We start from the raw sequence: 21702 nt of genomic DNA on the forward strand, positions 1-21702 counted from the left end.
GTTTTTAATAGCTTAGTTGTATGACCTTTAAAACTGCTCATTATATTAATTAGGGATTCCTGAAATAGAGACCTGAGATCTAATTCTGTAACTGCTTACCACCTTCACTTTGTCACTCCAGTATTTTATTTATTTATTCATGAGAGAGAGAGGCAGAGACACAGGCAGAGGGAGAAGCAGGCTCCATGCAGGGAGCCCGATGTGGGACTCAATCCTGGGTCCCGGGATCACACCCTGAGCTGATGGCAGATGCCCAACTGCTGAGCCACCCAGGCGTCCCTATCACTCCAGTATTTTATAGAATTTTTTGTCTTATGTTTTTTGTACTATCCTGCATCCTTGCTGTTTTATGGCACTGGTCATAAATACATTGAAAATAGTTTCTGTTGCATTAATATAGCCTGAAAGCATTGGAAAAAAGAGCAAGGTCATTATAAACATAGTTACATTTATTTCTTTTGAGTCTTTTTACTTGTTTTTAATATTGAAAGAGTAAATGTGTGTTAATTTTACTACTCATTGCAGACTTACAAATGCAGTTACTCTCTATTTCCAGTTATTCTTTTTAAAGAGAATACTTGTCTCTTCTTTAGGTGATGGAGAAGATAACCGACCAGGAATGAGAGGGGGCCATCAGATGGTTATTGATGTTCAAACAGGTGAGGAAAGCAAATTTGCAATGGAAAGCAAATTATTTTAAAAATTATACATTTTAAAATAAAAGAAGCACAAAAGTACTTCTTCCCTTCATTGCAGAAGTTAAATGTTACCAGCCATAATAACCAAGTAGCAGAGAAAATAGACATTAGCCACAGGTTTAATATATATATTTTTTCCACAGGTTTAATATAAACAGAGTTAGTGACACATGAGGGAAGGGAGGCTGCTGCATAGATCAAATTAGTAATCTAAAAGTAATGTGCAGCCCCTTCTAGCTAGCTCTCTCTCTCTCTCTCTCTCTCTCTCTCTCTCTCTGTGTGTGTGTGTGTGTGTTGAGGAGGGGGAGTTATATGTTTGATTTTTGTTGTAAACCGTGGAGTATTTCTGGAGTTTCAGTGCACTTTTGTTTTAATGGCGTATTTTGGGAATTACTGCAGAACATTAAGATACTTTTTTTTTTTTTTTTTTTACGATTTTATTTATTTATTCATGAAAGACCCAGAGGAGAGAGAGAGGCAGAGACACAGGCAGAGGGAGAAGCAGGCTCCATGCAGGGAGCCTGATGTGGGACTCGATCCCAGGTCTCCAGGATCATGCCCTGGGCCAAAGGAAGGCGCTAAACCATTGAGCCACCCAGGGGTTTCTTTTTTTTTTTTTTTTTCCTTTCACCCAGGGGTTTCATTTTTATCTTGAGTATAAATTACTGTTTCTTAAAACTTTTTTTCCGTCTCATTTGTTTTTCTCTAGCTGACTATATTAAACTAAGAATTAAGTTAACCTCCTTCATTATCCTGTTAACTCTTCTCTTACCCCTTCTTTTTGGTGCATAAATTTTGTTTAAGGTTGGGCCTATGCCATCTGAATGTACGGTGTGTGCATTCTATATTGTTTCAAAGTGGAAACATGGATTTAATTATGAAAATAGTGTGCCATCTTGTGGAGGATTATTTAGTCAGCACAGTCTGATTCACCCTTAAGAATCAGAGTAGAAGGATAGATCTTGCAATTGGACTTCTTCTTTGTGCAGAATGGTGTAAAGATACTGATGTGTTAATATTTCTACTTTATTTCTAATATATATGTGTATATTGGTATGCAGATAGTAAGCAGCTGTAGAGTTAGTTTGGTTGAATTTTAGTTTTGTGACCTCAGATATGACTGATTGATTGATGATTGATTCATTTAATCTCGTAATAAAGTTGGTTTGACGTTTTGAACATAGGCTATTATTGGTCACTTTACTTCCAATCCCACTTTCTTGCTGGCTTCTCCTTCTTGGTCGAGTCCTATGGTGCTGCACATTCAGAGCTTCCCTTGTTACATCTCTGCTTGGAATCTTCTCAAGCTACTCCATGGTCTGTGGAATTGAGTTCAAAACCTTAATATTGTCATTTAACCCCTTCCACGATCTGGCCACTACCTGTCCTTTTAACCTCATCTCAACCTGGTACTTTTTGTGTTCTTTTAAATTGAACAGTGCATTTACTCATCACACGGTTTTAACCACTTTGCTTGTATTATATAATTTAATTCTCATAGTTGCTTTATGAGCTAGGTGCTGTGGTATGCCATTTGGACGTGAGGATACCAGTTAAGGCCCCAATGGTTGTTACACAGCTGTGGTGGTAAAGCTGTAGTTCTGTCTGAGATCTACCTTAGAGTCCTGTGTTTCAAAACATTTCTAAAAAAACAAAAAGCAAAACAACAACAACAACAAAACATTTCTCATGTGTTTTTCTGCCTCTGTTCCTTTGTTATACTTTTTACCCTGCTTGAAAAGTTCTCCTCTCTTTCTCCCATTCTACCAACAGAGCCACTGCTGCTTCCACTGCCTCCTCCTCCTCCTTCTTCCTCTTCTTATTTTTTTAGATTTATTTATTGAGAGAGAGAGAAGACAAAAAGAGGATGGATGTGAGCGGGGGCAAGGGGCAGAGGGAGAGGGAGATAATCTCAAGCAGACTCCACACTCAGCATGGAGCCCTAAATGGGACTCAGTCTCATGACCTCTGAGATCATGACCTCAGCAGAAATCAAGAGTCTGATGTGTAACTGCATGTGCACCCAGGTGCCCCCAGAGCCACCTTCTGATGCATAGGTCAGAGTCCCTTCAGGTATATTCTCTTCTCTCTTTTGAACTCAGGTGTTGCTTTTTACCTCTCTGTTGGCATTTAGTCCACTCTACAATATAGTGATTTATGTACTTATGTTATATTCTTGACTGGATTGTAAGCTCCTTGAGGATAGGAACTATCTTCTTTCTTTTTATTCTGTAAAATACCTTGTCAGTCCAGACTAGCGCTGATGGACTGAACATTCCTCTGAGTGCCAGGAGAAATGAAGTTGCAATAGCCTGTACTCCTTTAAGAAAAAAACATAGAGCAAGGGCTGCTGCTTGAGGAGGACTGTACTGCCCGGGATGTACGTGAATTGTTACATAACCGATAAGCGTGAGAATGGACCCTGTTGCAAATAGTGTTTTCTTTTTTCTGTTTTCTTAATTCTTATTACAGTTCTCTCCAATTATTTCTGTAATCTTTAAAAATTTTGATATCCTTTATGCATAAAATAATACTTCAGCCTCTGTTTATTTCTAGATAATATTTCGTCTCTGAATGATAGCTTAAATGATTAGATGACTTAATTAAAATTTTGTCATGCATTTTATTCAGGTATGTCAAAAGGTCCTGTTTCCATCCGATTTCATTCAATTTTACTATTAAACTTCAACTGGGACTACAAAGCATTCACAGACAAGAATGACATCTTGGATTAATTCCATTGGGATGCTTGCTCTCTGCCAGATTTTATTTTGCACAGCTATCAATGAGGCTGTTGTGGAAATGTGGGTTTTCTTTGCTGTGAGAATTTATGCGTACAAAGAGACCTGCTTTTCAGAAAGAACATTGAGAACCCAGAGCCCAAGAGGAAGGGTTATTAAAGTTAATGAACCAGGGTAACCTTATCCAGAGGGTACCCAGAAACACTATAAAACAAAAGGTCAATTGCTATTGCTATTTTAGTTATATTACCTCTTCCTCTCCTGGCTTCAGAATTTAACAGGGTTAATTGTCTTTACAGTTGAGGCCTTGGCAAATAATTTTTAAGCCAGATGAAAATTCTTTAATTTTTTTTCCCTGTAAAACTTGAAGTATCTGGTATTACTGCATGCCATCTGGGAAACAATGTTACTTAACTAATGATAATGGATTACCTTTGATAGTTTTTTAGCAGTTTAAAATAATTGCTGTTATTTCACATTTGTGCAGAGCCAGAAATGTTCTAGGTACTGAGTTAGACATGGCATTGGATACAATAATGCTGTTTTTATTGCATCTGTGGCACTTAGTAACTACAGAGTATATTTTATTTTTGTAAGTTTAAAGGTAAAAATGCTGTTTGTGCTTCATAGCCTTCAGAATGTTTTCATGTAACTTATATCTGGAGAACTACACCAAAATACTAAGAGTTTTGTAAGTGAGAAAACTAAGACCCAGGAAGGTTATGTGGCCTGTATTTATTTGATTTGATTACCCAGTTAGCACTAGAACTCAGTCCTATTCCAATTATATGCTCTTACCCAGAAGAATTGTTTTGATTTCTGTAGCTTCTGAGGCATAGAATGGGACATTTCACTTAGAGTTTAAAATTATATGAAAATGGGCAGCCCGGTTGGCTCAGTGATTTAGCGCCACCTTCAGCCCAGGGCATGATCCTGGAGACCTGGGATCGAGTCCCACATCGGGCTCCCTGCGTGGAGCCTGCTTCTCCTTCTGCCTGTGTCTCTGCCTCTCTCTTTCTCTGTGTCTCTCATGAATAAATAAAATCTTTAAAATAAATAAATAAATAAATATAAAATTATATGAAAATACGACAAAAATCTCTTAGAAGACTGTCCAACTCTATGAATGGCAAGGATTTTCTTCATGGTGTTACAGTATTTCTGAGTACACTTTGAATTGTAACTCTTCGTGGTGGGATCTAACTTAGATGACAGCCTCAACATATATAGGCCTAGGTCATGCTAGTTAGGGAGTAGATAGCTTTATAATGTTCCTGTACATCTTAATTTTTTAAGAAAGGGCACCTGGCTGGTTCAGTCAGTAGACCATGTGACTCTTGAGCTCAAAGTCATGATTTCAAGTCCCTCATTGGGTGTAGAGTTTATTTAAAAAAAAAAAAAAAGAAAAGAAAGAGGGGTGCCTGGGTGGTTCAGTTGGTTAAGCATCTGACTTCGGCTATTTCATGAATCTCAGGGTCCTGGGATTGAGCCCCATGTCTGGATCCTGGCTCAGTGGAGAGACTGCTTCTCCCTCTGCCCCTCCTCCCACTCGTTCTCTCTCTCTCTCTCTCAAATAAAATCCTTAAAAATAAAAAAAAGAAAGAAAAAATGTCATAACTTTAAAAAAATAATTGGTAGACTTGTGTAACCAGTAGACATAAGACATTTAAAAGGGAGAAGAGGGGATCCCTGGGTGGCGCAGCAGTTTAGTGCCTGCCTTTGGCCCAGGGGGTGATCCTGGAGACCCGGGATCGAATCCCACGTCGGGCTCCCGGTGCATGGGGCCTGCTTATCCCTCTGCCTGTGTCTCTGCCTCTCTCTCTCTCTCTCTCTGTGTGTGACTATCATAAATAAATAAAAATTTAAAAGAATAAAAAATAAAAGGGAGAAGATAATTGGAAGAAAGGAAAGGCATTGTTAATAAAGAAGGAGGTGGATGATACACAGTGTTATGTATAAAGATTTTCACTGTTCACAGGGCAGGAAATCCGTTTTGTTGCAGTGAGACAGTCCATGGATATCAGAGACATTTCAGAATTAGAAGAAACCAAATTTCTAAAATACCTAGAATGACTTAAAGGTTGATTTCTGAGGAGTTAAACCTACCATAACATGTTTGGAAAAGATTTCCCCAGTTTCCATGGGAATGCCAAAGCTGTACATCACCTTATTCTTAAGGTGTCTAACTTTAACTCATAGCTAGTTTTAACCATTGTTTTTGATACTGTAATAGAGGGAAAACGGTTTTAATGTGAAGTTTTTTTCAGAAATAGCTAGGTATATTTATGTTCTATTTTAGACCATCTATTCCTTTGGGATTTTTTTTTTTTTTTTTAACAGTCTGAAGCTGCATTGCTAAGAAACTGCTAAATGTAAACCTTTCATGGCCTAACACAGACTCCTAAACTGGCAGCACATCAGATTCACTCTGGATACTTGAGAAAATACATACTCTCTTTACCTACCAAAGACCAATGAAAGAATGTTGGGCAGTATCTCTTAGTTATTTGTATAAGTCTCTCAAAGTAGTGGTCCTGCAGCAGCCTTTCCATATACCTTGTGTAGGAGATAACTTGTCTAGTATATATTTTTGAAATGTTAACTCATTTACAAATTTCACTTTTAAGTTTATTTAGATGTGCCTTCTTAAGTGCTCTTAGAAACAATGGCTAGGTCTGTGTGCGTATACTTAAATTTTATCCTTAAGGGTTTCTTTTATACATATTTTTCTAATTTTCATAGAGACCGTTTATTTGTTTGGTGGCTGGGATGGAACACAAGATCTTGCTGACTTCTGGGCATACAGTGTGAAGGAGAACCAGTGGACATGTATCTCTAGAGACACTGAAAAAGAGGCAAGTTCTCAGACTTTTCATCCATCTGTACTATGATAGGGGTGTGGGTGTATACCTCTTTTTCTAGATGATTTGTATTCTTTTCTATATCCATAATAGTAGCAGAAGAATTTGTGGTAAATAAGTTTCGTTTAAGTATTCTTGCATTCTAGCTTCTATACCTGGTTCTTCAACTACTGGTACCTGAACAAATCTAGTTCATAGAGATAAGTAGAAATGGGTATCGAATATAATAGTTTTTAACCACTTCAGTCTGGAAATATAATTTTGTAATGATCTTTTTTCTCATGTCCTTGTCACTTCTCCTCTTATTTCAAGCATTCAAGTTATTTTGATTTTCTTTGGAAAAATAGACTTTTATTCTTTTTTTAAAGATTTATTTATTTATTTATTTATTTATTTATTTATTTATTTATTTATGATAGAGAGAGAGAGAGAGAGAGGCAGAGAGGCAGAGACACAGGAGGAGGGAGAAGCAGGCTGTATGCCGGGAGCCCAACGTGGGACTCGATCCCAGGACTCCAGGATCGCGCCCTGGGCCAAAGTCAGGCGCCAAACCGCTGAGCCACCCAGGGATCCCCAAAATAGACTTTTAATGTCCTTACCTTTTCACTATTTTAATCCCTTACTGCTTCACTATATATCAGTTTTCACAAATGATATGTATTTTATTTTTGACTAAGATTGTATTCACATGTGTGTCTATCAGTATACATACCACATTTCCTTAGTGAATAAGATGGCTTAGATTTATGGCTCTGAATTATACACTAGTATAATTATAGCATAATTATACACTAGTATAAAGGAAATGTTAATTCATTTATTTTCACAAATCTTCATAGAATTTTTAATTGTATCCTCCACCTAAGCTGTTTCAGATTACAAGGTGAAATATAAACTTTTACAAAATGATAGGAGCTGAAAATGAAAAGTAGGGGAAAGATTTAATTCAAAACCCATTGCTTTTAATCTAGGATGCCCATTTCAGAAAGATCAGTGCTGTCTTTATTTCTAGGTAATTGGATTCTGCTTAGTCAGCATGTTTCAGTGATTAATTTGGGTAGATTTAATTTTTTTCAAAGATAACTTAAAATTTTGATTTCTATTTGTTATCCCTGTGAAAATATGTAAAAATGGCTTTTGTCTTTCAGTATTAAAGTACCATTTTCTAAAGTGATTTTTCTATCTTCAACAAAAATAGAGATCTAAAAAGTTTCCTAACTTATTTCTTTTAAACTATTTTAAATTTAAGTTGATTACATCTGTAATTATTCGTGCAGTAAGTGTGGGATTCATCCTGAAATTTTCCTTCTTCATTGAATATGTCTAATTAGTGCATTAGTTTTCAACTTCATGAAGTTTTAACTTCTTCAAGTTCTAGCACCAGTACTGCATTTCAGATGTCTTTTTCACCCCTTTCGGCACTAATTCGAACATTATGGTTTCTTTCTTAAACTTTTGCCTCCACTGTTAATCTGCAGTCTATTTTCCATTCATTAAAAAACATATTGGCCATGTGACACCTGCTTAAACCCTATGGTAAGCTTCAGTTCCGGTTTCATTTATCTCTTATATTCTATCTCTTCCAAGCACTTACAAAACCTCAGTGGCATATTACAGGCTACAGATTGACTGCGTCATTCTTTTGGTTTTGGTTGAACTTGCTCATGTGTCCCAGAGTCAGCTGGCTGTCAGCTAATCTAGAGTAACTTCAAGTGGGGACTACTTGGCTCTGTTTTACATAGCTGCGCACCTTTCTGTTGGCTAGCTGGGGCTTGTTCTCATCTCAGGAGCAAGGGCTGCAGGAGAAAGAAGTAGATATGAGCACTCCACTAAATTGACCAAAGGAAGTCATGTATGTGGCCAAGGCTGGAGTCACTATATAGTAAGGGGCACTGTCAAAGGGCATAGATACAGAGATGTGTGAATAACAGCAACAGTAATCATAATGATAAGAGAAGTTATCAACTCTAGTTCCTTTGGCTTAGGTTATAAATTTCAAATTTTTCAACATGATTTGGTTCCCCCTTACGTTTCTTACCTCATCTCCTGACTTTAAGTGCCAGCCACATCTTTAGTTGCTGGAATTATTCAGTTTTCTCACCTGTGTCCCTTGGCAATAATGTTTTTTGTTTGAAATTAATAGAGGGCACCTTCTCCCGTGCACCTTGCTCTTACTTAGTAAACACTACTTATTCTTAAAACTCAATTCAGACTTTTTTGGTGAAGCTTTTCTTTTTTTTTTTTTTTTAATTTTTATTTATTTATGATAGTCACAGAAAGAGAGAGAGAGAGAGAGGCAGAGACATAGGCAGAGGGAGAAGCAGGCTCCATGCACCGGGAGCCCGACGTGGGATTCGATCCCGGGTCTCCAGGATCCAGCCCTGGGCCAAAGGCAGGCACCAAACTGCTGCGCCACCCAGGGATCCCTGGTGAAGTTTTTCTTGACTTTTCTACTCAGAATTAGAAGCTTCCTTTTGTGCGCCCACTTATATTCCTCAAATGGGTAACTTAAATGATTAGTTTACATTTGTTTCCCTACCTAGACTCTGAATTCCTTAAAGCATGAGTCATATGTTTATTCTTTAGTGAGCAAATAGGTGAGATAAATTAAATGAAAAGTTAATGCTGGAGGAAGGCATGGGAAGATAAATACATAATCAGGAGAGTGGCTGTTTTGGCAAGAGGGGGGTGATTTCCAGGAGAACTCAAAGGTCATATTAATGTTTGGAATGCAATTAATATTTAAAATTAATATTGGAAAAATATACAAATTATTTTGATGAGAAGACTTTGTACCTGTAATTTTGAAGTCAGTAGTGACTCAATACTGGAGTTCAGATTTATTATAGTTTATTTTTCTTTATTGATTTTTTTTTTAATTTTTATTTATTTACGATAGTCACAGAGAGAGAGAGAGGCAGAGACACAGGCAGAGGGAGAAGCAGGCTCCATGCACCGGGAGCCCGACGTGGGATTCGATCCCAGGTCTCCAGGATCGCGCCCTGGGCCAAAGGCAGGCGCCAAACCGCTGCGCCACCCAGGGATCCCTATTATAGTTTATTATTACTTTCCTTATATAGATCCTAAATACCTTGTGTTGATCTTTCTATGAATAAATAGTGGTAGTATATGGTAGTATATGGTAGTATATGGCTCTAGCATTCCTTCCAAAATTGAATAGTTAGTATTTCATATATCTTATTTTATTTTCTATGCCAGTGAGTACAAATTATTGTTTGATGACACCCCAGAGCATGTGTTTTAAAAGTATGATATACAATTAAGAAGCAGTACTAATTTGGTTCACTTTAATTTACTTAAATATGTATCTAGTAACACATTTAGGAGATTGAGAGTTAATAAAAGACCCAGCTCATAAAGAGAATAATTATTTTATTTTATTGTTTTATTTTAAGATTTTATTTACTTATTCATCAGAGACACAGAGAGAGAGAGAGAGAGAGGCAGAGACATAGGCAGAGGGAGAATCAGGCTCCATGAGGAGAGCCCGACATGGGACTCGATCCCGGGTCTCCAGGATCACGCCCTGGGGTGATGGCGGTGCTAAACTGCTGAGCCACCTGGGCTGTCCGAGAATAATTATTTTAAATGTTCATATAGATATGCAGTAAATTTTTTATTTTATTTCTTTTTTTTAGATTTTATTTATTCATGAGAAACACAGAGAGGAGAGAGAGAGAAGTAGAGACACAGGCAGAGGGAGAAGCAGACTCCATGCAGGGAGCCTGATGTGGGACTTGATCTGGGTCTCCAGGATTACGTGCTGGGCCGAAGGCAGGCGCTAAACCACTGAGCCACCTCGGCTGCCCAGATAGGCAGTAAATTTTTATAAAGGTTTGAAAAAATAATATTTTTCTTTACTTTTGCATTTTTATGAGTTTCTTTAATGTCAAGCTTTGTGGAAGACAGCTAGATTCTCATATCTGCTTCTGTGTTTAATCTCTTGAGACTTGTTTTCTGTGAAATATAGGAAGAAAATTGGACCTCACATAGATGTTTTTGGAAAGGAGAGTAGTATTTTAATAGCTTTTTCTGATATTTGCACGTGATCTATTTTGATCTCATATCCCAAATTGACAAGTAGTTCTTTCTTAAAGGTGATTGCATTATAGACTCTGAAACCATATCAGCTAATGTTTTGCATTCTGTTACATTCAAATCGATTGTTATATCTTGCTTTTTGAATCGATCTTTTATCCATGCATGTTTTGTTTTTTTTTTACCGATGCATTGGTCACTTGAAAACTACTGGTTTCCTGAGTTCTGCATATCTTCCTAATGTTGAAATTTTATTATACAGTATCCAAAAAAACCCCTCCATATTTGTTAATATTACTATCACTATCATTAGAAAAATCTTCTAAGTATCGGGAAGGTGTCAAGATTAGAGTGGCAGGTAGAAGTTTTAAAAATTCTAATTTTTGCTTAACAACAAATTTTAAAGTTAAAAATTTGCTTTTATCATTGGGAACAAATGTCAGTTGTTTTCCTTCAAAATGACATACTGACTTCATTCATTTTTCAGAAGATATCTGTCATAACCATGATGTCTGAGTCACTTTACTTGGATTGTTAGTTTTCTTTCATGTAATATAGTTCCATGGAAAAAAGCAGCTAGGTCAGCTTGTAACTCAATCACATAGATGCATTTCCATGAAATAACCGTCATACGTCAAGTGGCACTGTTTTGTATAAAGTTTTCTAAATCTCTTTAATTTTTGGCTAAATAGAAGGCAGTTGAATTCATATCTGCTTCTGTATCCAGTCTCTTATTATATCAGAAGTCGTGTAGCCTCTGGAAAACTTCATGTAGACTTGTAAGAGAATAAGAATAAAAAGGGCTCCTGGGTGGCTCAGTGATTGAGTGTCTGCCTTTGGCTCAGGTCATGATCCCAGGGTCCTAGGATGGAGTCCTGTGTCAGGCTCCCCACAGGAGGCCTTCTTCTCCCTCTGTCTGTGTCTCTGCCTCTCTCAGTGTCTCTCATGAATAAATAAAATCTTAAAAAAGAATAAAAAGACAAATTCTTATCTAAGTGGTGTTATAAAACAAACTGACTTGGTAGGCTCCCTTGAAGTGTCTTGGAGACCCCAGACTGCCCTGAGCACTGCTGCATTATTTTAAACCACAAGCCCTTTTCAGATATACTTATCCACCTAATACTTCCGTAATGTCCCTTATAGGTGTCCCACTGTTATCCCCAACCTCCATCCCTGACCAGTTCATGCTCATGCATTGCATTTCATGTGTCTTTAGTCTCCTTTAGTCTGGAATGATTCCTCAACCTTTCCTTATCTTTCTTGATCTTGACATTTTTTAAGAACATGTGGGTAGTCATTTTGTAGACTATCACTCAGTTGTGTTTGTTTCTTGTTTTCTTTGGATTGGATTTAGGTTGAGCCTTTTTAGCAGGAATACCATGTTGATGACATTGAGTCTTCCTTAGAATATCCAATCAGGAGGCACATTGTATCAGTTTGTCTTGGTTAAGGAAGGTGCTTTCCAGATTTTTTCCCTCTATAACTAATATGTAATTTGTGGGGAGACATTTTGAGATTATGAAAATACTCTATTACTCATTAGACTTTCATCCTTTAGCATCCATTGATGAAACTATTAAAGCTTTTCCCAAAGTGATTGCACCATTTTTTATTACTGCCAGAAATGTATGAGAGTTTTGGTTACTCCCTATCTTATTTCCTTACTGAATTGCTTTGGCACCTTTGTCAAAAATCAACTGATCATATATGTCTCTTTTTGGATACTCTATCCTACTCCATTATCTTTTGGTCTGTTCATATACCAATATGACATTCTTTGAGGTCAGATAATGTAAGACCTCTTTATTTTTCTTTTTAAAAATGAATTATTATTAAATTATTACTTCTTTTTAAAAATTGTACATTTTAGAACCATACTATTAATTTCTAAAACTATTTGGATTATGATTGGGAGTGTGATAAATCTGTAAATCAATTCGGAGAGAATTGATGTCTTACTACTATTATCTTCTAACCCATGAATATAGTTAAATCTCCATTTATTTGTCTTCATTCTTTGTCAGCATTCTTGAAGTTTTTAGGTTGGAGGCCTTGGACATTTTTATTAAATTGATCCTAGTGTATTTTGTTTTTTCATGCTGTTGTAAATAGGACTTAAAAATGGGATGCCTGGGTGGCTCATTTAGGTAAATGTCTCACTCTTGATTTTAGCTCAGGTCATGATTTCAGGCTTGTAAGATCAAGCCCTACATCAGGCTCCTTGCAGGCCATGGAGCCTGCTTAAGATTCTCTCCCTCTGCGCCCCCACTAAAGAAAATCGTCTTGTTTTCTTACTATTAATACAGATAAATAAATTGGGTTCTTAATATTTCCTTTATATCATGTCACTTTTCTAAATTCACTTATTATTTCTAATTGTTTCTTTGTTGATTTCTTAGGTTTTTTTCAACAGTCATGTCATCTGTGAATAGAGAAAATGTTACTTCTTCCTTTCTGTTTTTTTCTGTTGTAACCTTTTATTTTATTTTTTAATGCCTTACTACCCTGACTTGGACTTCTAATACAATATTAATTAGAAGTGAGAGGGGCATATGGGTGGCTCAGTTGGTTAAGCTTCCAACTCTTGATTTTGGCTCAGGTCATGATCCCACGGTTGTGAGATCAAGTCCCAAATTGGGCTCCATGCTCAGTGGGGAGTTTAAGATTCTGTCTCCCTCTGCTCCTCCTCCAACTTGTGCTTGCACATGTACTCCCTGTCTCTCTCAAATAAATAAATCTTTTTAAAAAAGAAAAAGAAGGCCACCTGGGTGGCTCAGTCAGTTAAGCGTCTGCCTTTGGCTCAGGTCATGATTCCAGGGTCCTAGGGTAGAGTCCCACATCTGGCTCCCTGCTCAGCAGGAAGTATGCCTCTCCCTTTCCCTCTGCCCCTCCTCCCTATCTGTGCTCGCTCTCTCTCACTCTCTATCTCTCTCAAATAAATAAATAAAATCTTAAGAAAAAAAAGAAGTGGGAATAGACCTCCTTATCTTGTTTCAGATACTAGCAGGAAAACATTGGATATTTCACCATTAAGTGAAAAATTAGATTTAGGATTTTTATACACACTTAACTAGATTGAGGACGCTCCTTTCTATTCTTAGTTTGCTGTGAGTTTCCTCGTGACCGTGTATTGAATTTTATCAAATACTTTTTCTGTATAAGTAAGATAATACTTTTTCCTTTAATTCTTTTAATGTTCATTACCTTTGATCAGTTTTCTTTTCTTTTTTTTTAATTTTATTTATTTATGATAGTCACACAGGGAGAGAGAGAGAGAGGCAGAGACACAGGCAGAGGGAGAAGCAGACTCCATGCACCAGGAGCCTGACGTGGGATTTGATCCCAGGTCTCCAGGATCGCGCCCTGGGCCAAAGGCAGGCGCCAAACCGCTGCGCCACCCAGGGATCCCTTTGATCAGTTTTCTAATGTAAAATTAACTTTGCATTCCTGAGATAAACCCCCTTTAGGGGTTTATCTATTAACTAAAATAAGTTAGGAGTAATGTTTCTTCTTCAAGTGTTTGATAAAATTTACCAGTGTAGACATCAAGGACTGGCATTTTCTTTGTGGAAAGATTTTAAATTATGAATTCAATTTTTCAGTAGATATAGTGACTTCAGATTTTCTTTCTCATGTTAATTTTAGTACGTTTATAATTTTTCGAGGAATATGTCCATTTTATTTACATTGTCAGATTTTACCTTTGTTTTCCATAGTAGTCCCTTTTTTTCTTTTTAACTTGTAGTGAGCCTATAAGTGATATTCCTACTTTCATTTCTCATATTTAGCAATTCATATTTTCCTTTTTAAAAAATAAGTCTTGCTAGTGGTATATAATTCTATTAATATTTCAGGAAACCAGCTTTGTTAGTATCTCTATTTTTTTATCTGTTTTCTTTTGATTCCTATTCTTTTCTTTCCTTTTTTCTGCTTACTTAAGGTATAATTTGCTCATCATTTTAATAACCCATATTATTAAAGGTTGAAGCAAGAAGTTCTGAAGCAAGAAGCTGAAGCAAGAAGTTCTGTTACCTCCCCTATTAAAATTTCAAATTCCACATGCTAGGATATATGGTACAGATTTATAATATATTATCCTATCTTTGTTTTTGAGGTTAATTGTGGAGAAAATTCTTTCAAAAATATTTCCATCTTATCTGCTAGAGATTTTCCTTGACAAAAATCTTTGAAAATGGGTTTTAAAGTTGTAAATAGTATGAATACTAAAGTTCAGATACAAATCAATTTAACATCTAGATTGATAGCACTAATGTCAAATTATTCTTCCTAATATTTTTATTCATTTAATCTGCATAACAGTGCTAGAATACTCTTTTTTTAATACTTTTTTAAAAATGTTCTGTCCTGCTCTAGAAACCTGTGATAATTCTTTATTGCCTGCAAGTTTACATCCAATCTCCTCTACCAGTCACTAGGCTCTGTTTCTGCCTTACTCTTCAGCTCTTATTTCTGCCGTAGAAAGTCTTCATCTCAGTCATAGCCACACACATTGGATTAAGTCTATTTTTGCTTTCGGTTCTACTTACACTGGGGTTTAAATTATCTTCCTAATCTTGTTACTGTGGACAGCTTACTTAGACTCTATGAAATGGTAAATTTCCTTATGGAGTTGTTACATGGATTGAATGAAATACACACAGTAATATTATGGGTACAATTTAGGAGATATTTAACAAATATTCTCATTCTTTTCCCCATTTCAACTAATCAGATCATGCCCAATTGAAGTTCTTTTCTTTCCAAGGAACTCTCTTTTTAGTTTATACACTACCATTTTTTTACCTTTCATTCAGTCCACTGATACAAGTGATCTCAAATAATTAATTTTTGTTGATAATATAGTGTTCTTCATACTGTTTTCTCATTGTAATATTTATTCACTCAGGAGTGTCGGTTTTATGTAATGAAAAGGGTGGACGATGAAGTCAAATTGTGCATTTTTATTCTGGTGTTGTCACTACTTTACTAGCTTTTAGGAGGATACCTTTCTTCTTCATGTTATATTTCCTCATCTTCAAAAGGAGATAATTAAACTAGTAGTTTTATTAAAGTTCCAGTTATGAAATGCAGCAATTCTAGATATTCTTGGAATATCTGTTTTGTGCTAGACTCTGATGAGAAATCCTAATAAACATTTTTAAAGATTAATTGTATGTTTAGATTAACATGTACTATTGAATCAAGTTCTGTGCACAAATGACTAAAATACGGTGGGTATATAATAGAAGTCATATAAGTGTTCTAAACAGAGTGCCATCAGATACAGAATAGTTCATCTCGTCTCTCCTGGTAGATTTTAAGCATTTCTGTGGTAAGATTTAATCCTATGTAGGACTTTATTGCAAACCTTTGAATGAAAGTCAACAAAAAAAGAGCATTTCATTTTATTTTCTTGTTATATGTTCTTTGAATATTTATTTTCTTTTTTCTTTCTTTGCTCTCCACAGAATGGTCCTAGTGCCAGATCATGTCATAAAATGTGCATTGACATTCAACGAAGGCAAATCTACACATTGGGGCGATATTTGGATTCCTCTGTGAGGAATAGCAAGTCTCTGAAAAGTGATTTCTATCGTTATGACATTGACACAAACACATGGATGTTACTCAGTGAGGATACTGCTGCTGATGGAGGGCCAAAATTGGTGTTTGATCATCAGGTTTGGTGCACAGATATGTATATAGTGGAATTAATTTGTGCTCAGTAACTCTTGCTTCAGTAGGCATAAAGTTATCTTTAAAATTTTTATTCTCTTGTTTGGCAGGATAAAATACTAAGATCTCTTGCCCCACAATCTATGAAATGCAAAAGAATACATTAGTAACAATGTTTAAAAACAAGAAAGAATGCCTTTGAGGAACTTAAAAAAATTGGGGAGAATTCCTGTAAGGTAGAAAGCAAATGTGTTCCATCCAACCAGAAGAAGCCGGAGTCCATAAGATTTTAGCAACTAGAGTCTCAGAGTTTATTTAAAAAAAAGAAAAGGTCTCAAAGTTTATGTAGCTGGGGCAAACATTAGATGATTGGTTGGTGACTGAACAGCACTTACCTTAGATAATTGTCCACAGTCAGGTATTGAGTGTGGATAATGGTGCTGGATGGATAAAGCAATGTGCCCAAGAGGCCCTGGGTAGCTGCTATGGAGCCCTTAACAGCACCATGTCTCATCTCTCTTCATCCAGTCCCTTGAGGCAGGCTGCTGTATGTGAAAGGGTAGATGAATGGGAATTTGCAGCTACAAAGAGGACTGGATTAACTGCCAAAAAAATAAAAAATAAAAAAGCAAAGAAATATTTGAAAATAATACCATGAGACAAACAGGACAAACAAATTAAGAATTAATATTAACAGCTAGTAGTATAGACTGTGAAGAAGCCTTGAAGATAAGTTTAAGTGATCTTTTTAGAGCAATTCAGCAGGCTGTTTTATCCATGAAAAAGAAATGTCTAGAAAAATTACAAGATAAAGATTTGATAGCCAAATAAAAATCTCAATAAACTGATTAAAAAGCTCTCACCTCAGGAACGCCTGGATGGCTCAGTGGTTGAGCATCTGCCTTTGGCTCAGGGTGTGATCCCAGAGTCCCGGGATTGAGTCCCATTTTTGGCTCCCTGCATGGAGGCTACTTCTCCCTCTGCCTATATCTCTGCCTCTATGTGTCTCTCATGAATAAATAAATAAAAAATCTTAAAAAAAAAAAAAAGCTCTCATCTCTAAAAGTTACTAAATTAGTGAGCTGAAATTATAAGAGAAATGTTAAGGAACAGAGAAAACATCCTGAAGTTCTAAAAACCACCTAATAGGAGTTCTAAAAAAAGAGAATGGAAGCAAACTGAAAGCACCATACATGCTCAGGGTTAAAAAGGAAGAAAGGTCCCGGAACTGAAGAAAGACAGTTTTTAGAATTAAAGGAACACAAGGAGCAGATTAGGATGAATGAAAAGGAATATCCCTACCTAGGTACTTTCTTCATGAAATTTTAGAGTCATGGAATAAGAGAAAATCCTAAAAGCCACAGAGGATACTGGTTATCTTTCTAAGTAAGCAAGGACCAGATTAACATGAGGCATTTTTGAGGTTGGTAGGTTGAGTACTGTTTAGAAAGCTTCTGGATTTCTGAGAAGAAAAATTGTTTTGAACCCAGCCTAATCCTAGCCAGTCTTGTGTTCATGTGGCAGAGTAAAATAAAGACTTTGGGACTTTAAAACATTGTGGGGAATAAGTGGCTATCCACAATTTGTTTGATTTTAGGAATTAAATATCTAACCTGATAGAGTAGATGAGTGACTGGTCTTCCAAGTTTTGACTTAAGCAATCTCTTGAAGTTTTCAAGAGAAAAGATATTAATATTATCACCCAGACTTTAATAGGTTATTAGCTTCTCAGAAATTTTTTCAGAGATTGAAAACAAAAAGGAAATCATAAACTATTGAACAACATAGTTTTCTAGAGTGATTAACACTTCTTCTTTGATAATTGACCCCAGTTGAAACTGCCTATCTTACCCAGGGAAGAACCAACCTGAAGGAATAAAATTAATTATATCTGTTTTGTGTTCTGTTTATTTTAATTATATCTGTTTTGTGTCCTGTGTATTCTAAGATATGGGAAAGAATCAGAGAAACTACTATAGTTTCTCACTCTTTTTTTTAGTTGGTTTGCTCTGGTATGCTAGAAAGAGCTACCAAGATAAAGATGTTTATGCTTCATAACTAATAACAGATGAGAAAAGCCATATCAAAATTAAGCTTAAGTATCCCTGGAAGGAAATAGAAACTACTTTTGTAATCATATGAAGTAGAACCATAGGAGCTGGATAACAGAGATTGGCCAAAATTAGTATCAGCCTGTAAATTTGTAAAAATTTAAATGGCTCCCATAATGTGGGCCCCTTATGATTTTCAACACGATCCTGAGGTGTTTGGAGAGATCTGAGCCTTTAGTCCTTAGGACAGGGTAATGCAACTCAGGTTCAGTGAAACCTCAGGCAGTGATGTAGTAGATGAATGGGGCCATACTGAGTCATCTTCAGCAATGTATGGATTGCTTTTAATGATATAATCATTTAAGATTAAAGAGTGGGAATACTTTGAACTATATTCACCAAGATTTCACCCTTAAAGAATAGTAGATTTTCATCTTAATTTATGGAAGGTTGTCAGAAACCTAGGAAATGGCAAGTGACTGGATCTTTTTTAGTGGTTAGAGAAAAATTAGGAGGTGCTAGAATATTTTCTTTTTAACATTAATTTTAAAAAAACAAAATTTAGGGATACCTGGGTGGCTCAGTGGTTGAGTGTCTGCCTTCAGCTCAGGGTGTGATCCCGGGGTACTGGGATTGAGTCCCATATTCAGTTCCCCATGGGGGGGCCTGCTTCTCCCTCTGCCTATGTCTCTGCCTCTCTGTGTCTCTTATGAATAAATAAATAAAAATCTTTTAAAAACAATTTTAAAAATAAAAGGAATTTACAATTATGAAAATAGCTTTTTCCTGAAAACAATACAAAAATAGATAAATAGCACAATTTGATGGGAGGAGAAAATTGAACATATAATGGCTAGTATTTGTACCTTAGCCAAAAAATAGATATTTTGTATATGCAATTTATTCTTTAAATACCAAAATGCCATTTGTGTTCAACATCTAATTCCCAACTAGGACTTAGATATTCTTTGAAATAGAATTTGATTAGAACTTATTGTCTTGTGACAAATGGCTTTTTTCTGAGAGATTTTTAAAAATATTTTATTTATTTATTCATGAGAGAGACAGAGAGAGAGTCAGAGACATAGGCAGAGGGAGAAGCAGGCTTCTTGCAGGGAGCCCGAAGTGGGACTCGATCCCGGGACTCTGGGTTCACACCCTGAGCCAAAGGCAGACGCCCAACCGCTGAGCCACTCAGGCATCCCTCTGAGAGATATTTTTATGAAAAGCCATGATCTCTTTGAGTATAAAGAATGAAAGAGGGACAGCCTGGGTGGCTCAGTGGTTTAGTGCAGCCTTCAGCCCAGGGCCTGATCCTGGAGACTTGAGATCAAGTCCCACATCAAGCTCCCTGCATGGAGCCTGCTTCTCCCTCTGCCTGTGTTTCTGCCTCTCTCTCTCTCTCTCTCTCTCTGTGTCTCTCATGAATAAATAAAATCTTAAAAAAAAAAAAAAGAATGAAAGAATCAGTTTTGACTTTTGAACATAAATTATGTAGTATACCTCAAGAAAACTAATTTTATAGTAATGTGTAAAAGGAGGCAGATTCATCACTAGAGAAGTCAGTCTGGAGACTGCTCCAAACGTCTGTTTGTTTTACTATATTGTAACAACATGTTTTGAAGAGCTTTGCAAAATAAATGCAGAAATAAAAATTTAGTTGTATCACTCTTACTGATGTAGCTACCCTCTGATGAAACGGTTCATGATTAAGAGGATGGGATGCTTGCCTAGAATACAAAGAGTTTTTATAAGGAGGATGAAAGGAAGGGGAACTGAGTGGGAAAAAATTAGAGAGGGAGACAAACCATGAGAGACTCCTAATTCTGGGAAATGAACAAAGAGTTGCGGAAGGGAAGGTGGGTGGTGGGTTGGGGTAACTGGGTGACAGGCACTGAGGGATCCCTTGATGGGATGAGCACTGGGTGTTATACTATATATTGGCAAATCGAACCTTCAATAAAAACAAACAAAACAAGGAGAATAAAAGGGTGTGATCACTATTTACCCATGAAGTATGATTAGCATTTACTCTTCGGTATAAATCAGCACCTCATGTATTACTGATTGATTTGGTAAAAATTATATAGTTTCAAGAAAGCAATATATTTTGCTCTCATCAGGAAAAATAGAAACCCAAAAAAGTATTTAGAAATGCATCCTGAGGTGTCCCTGGGTGGCTCAGTCAATTGGACATCTGCCTTAAGCTTGGGTTGTGATCCCCAGACGGGCTTCCTGCTGAGCAAGGAGTCTGCTTCTCCCTCTGCCTTCACCCTGGCTGTGCACGCTCTTTCTCTCTTTCTCTCAAATAAATAAAATCTTTAAAAGAAAGAAAGAGAGAGAGAGAGGAAGGGAGGAAGGGGGATCCGGAATCTGCCAGGCAGTGAGCGTTACTGCAGTAAGTGCACATGATAATCTGGGGTGATATTTAGTGTTACTAAGACACAGTTGAGTTTTTTGAGAATCTAAAACTGCACACTGGTTTCATTTTAGTATGTATGACAGGAATAATCTGTAACTATTCAATCTGTTGCCTTGTTCTGATAGATGTGTATGGACTCAGAAAAGCATATGATCTACACCTTTGGTGGTAGAATTTTGACATGTAATGGGAGCGTAGACGACAGCAGAGCCAGTGAACCACAGTTCAGTGGGTTGTTTGCTTTCAACTGTCAATGTCAAACTTGGAAACTTCTTCGAGAGGACTCCTGTAATGCTGGGCCTGAGGACATCCAGTCTCGGATAGGACACTGCATGCTATTCCACTCAGTAAGAATATTCTATATATTGTATTGTTATTTTGTCATTATATCTCCATAGAAAAAGAAATAGATCTAAATCTTCAGAAAGAGATCAGCACTTTTCGTTAAAAATAAATCACTAGTGTTAACAATGATAGACAAAAATAAAACTTCCTCAGCAGTGAACTGGTTGTTAATTATAAGACTCTTCCCATTAACAGTAATTCCTAAATAGTTATTACTTGAATACTAATCTAGAACTTACAGATAACTACTGCTGATACAAATACTGTAGCTATTTCTCTTTCTTATACCTTTCTATTTACTGATTTCTCTTAGTAACTTAAAGATCAATTATTTTGTTTTATTTTCCTCTCTGCCACTCTCCATTAAATATGAAGAATTAAGAACTGACTTTATAGAATTAGAATTTAAATTTATTAGTAAAACCAATATCAGACATTTCTTTAACCTTCTCAGATGTCATAAGGCTAACTTGGGCTTCTTTCTGTTTAACATAACTTTAAAAACATTGTGAAATATTTTAAACATATATCAAAGTAGAGAGAAGAGTGTCCTTACTTACCTGTTTCAACAGTTATCAGTATTCCACTGTTCATTTTTCATATATCTATCCCACTTATATTTCATTTCTTTCTTTAATGTTTCTCTGATTTTCAAATTTATTCTGAAATTTTATTTTGCTAGGCAAGTGTCAATGTGTCATTACACCTGTAAATACTAGGGTGTATCACTAACAGATAAGGATTTTTTATTTGCATAATTATGATACCATTGTCATACTCAACCCAAGTACCAATAATTTCATATTATCATTTAATACATAGTCTGCATTCATTTTGTTTTCGGAAATA

The 21702-nt window shown here is 36.3% G+C and overlaps 1 protein-coding gene across 10 annotated transcripts in view; it reads left to right on the forward strand.

The window, feature by feature from the left end:
* Positions 1-21702, forward strand: part of MKLN1 (muskelin 1) — a 208695-nt gene that overhangs the window by 131450 nt on the left and 55543 nt on the right. For all 10 annotated transcript variants that reach the window (XM_077857368.1, XM_077857371.1, XM_077857366.1 and 7 more), the window contains 4 exons: positions 594-659; positions 6182-6294; positions 15828-16040; positions 20634-20855. In XM_077857368.1, the coding sequence (XP_077713494.1) occupies positions 594-659; positions 6182-6294; positions 15828-16040; positions 20634-20855 (614 nt within the window). The remainder of the gene's footprint in view (positions 1-593; positions 660-6181; positions 6295-15827; positions 16041-20633; positions 20856-21702) is intronic.

The sequence above is a fragment of the Canis aureus genome, chromosome 18 (assembly GCF_053574225.1).
Source record: "Canis aureus isolate CA01 chromosome 18, VMU_Caureus_v.1.0, whole genome shotgun sequence".
In the NCBI taxonomy this organism is placed as follows: Eukaryota; Metazoa; Chordata; class Mammalia; order Carnivora; family Canidae; genus Canis; species Canis aureus.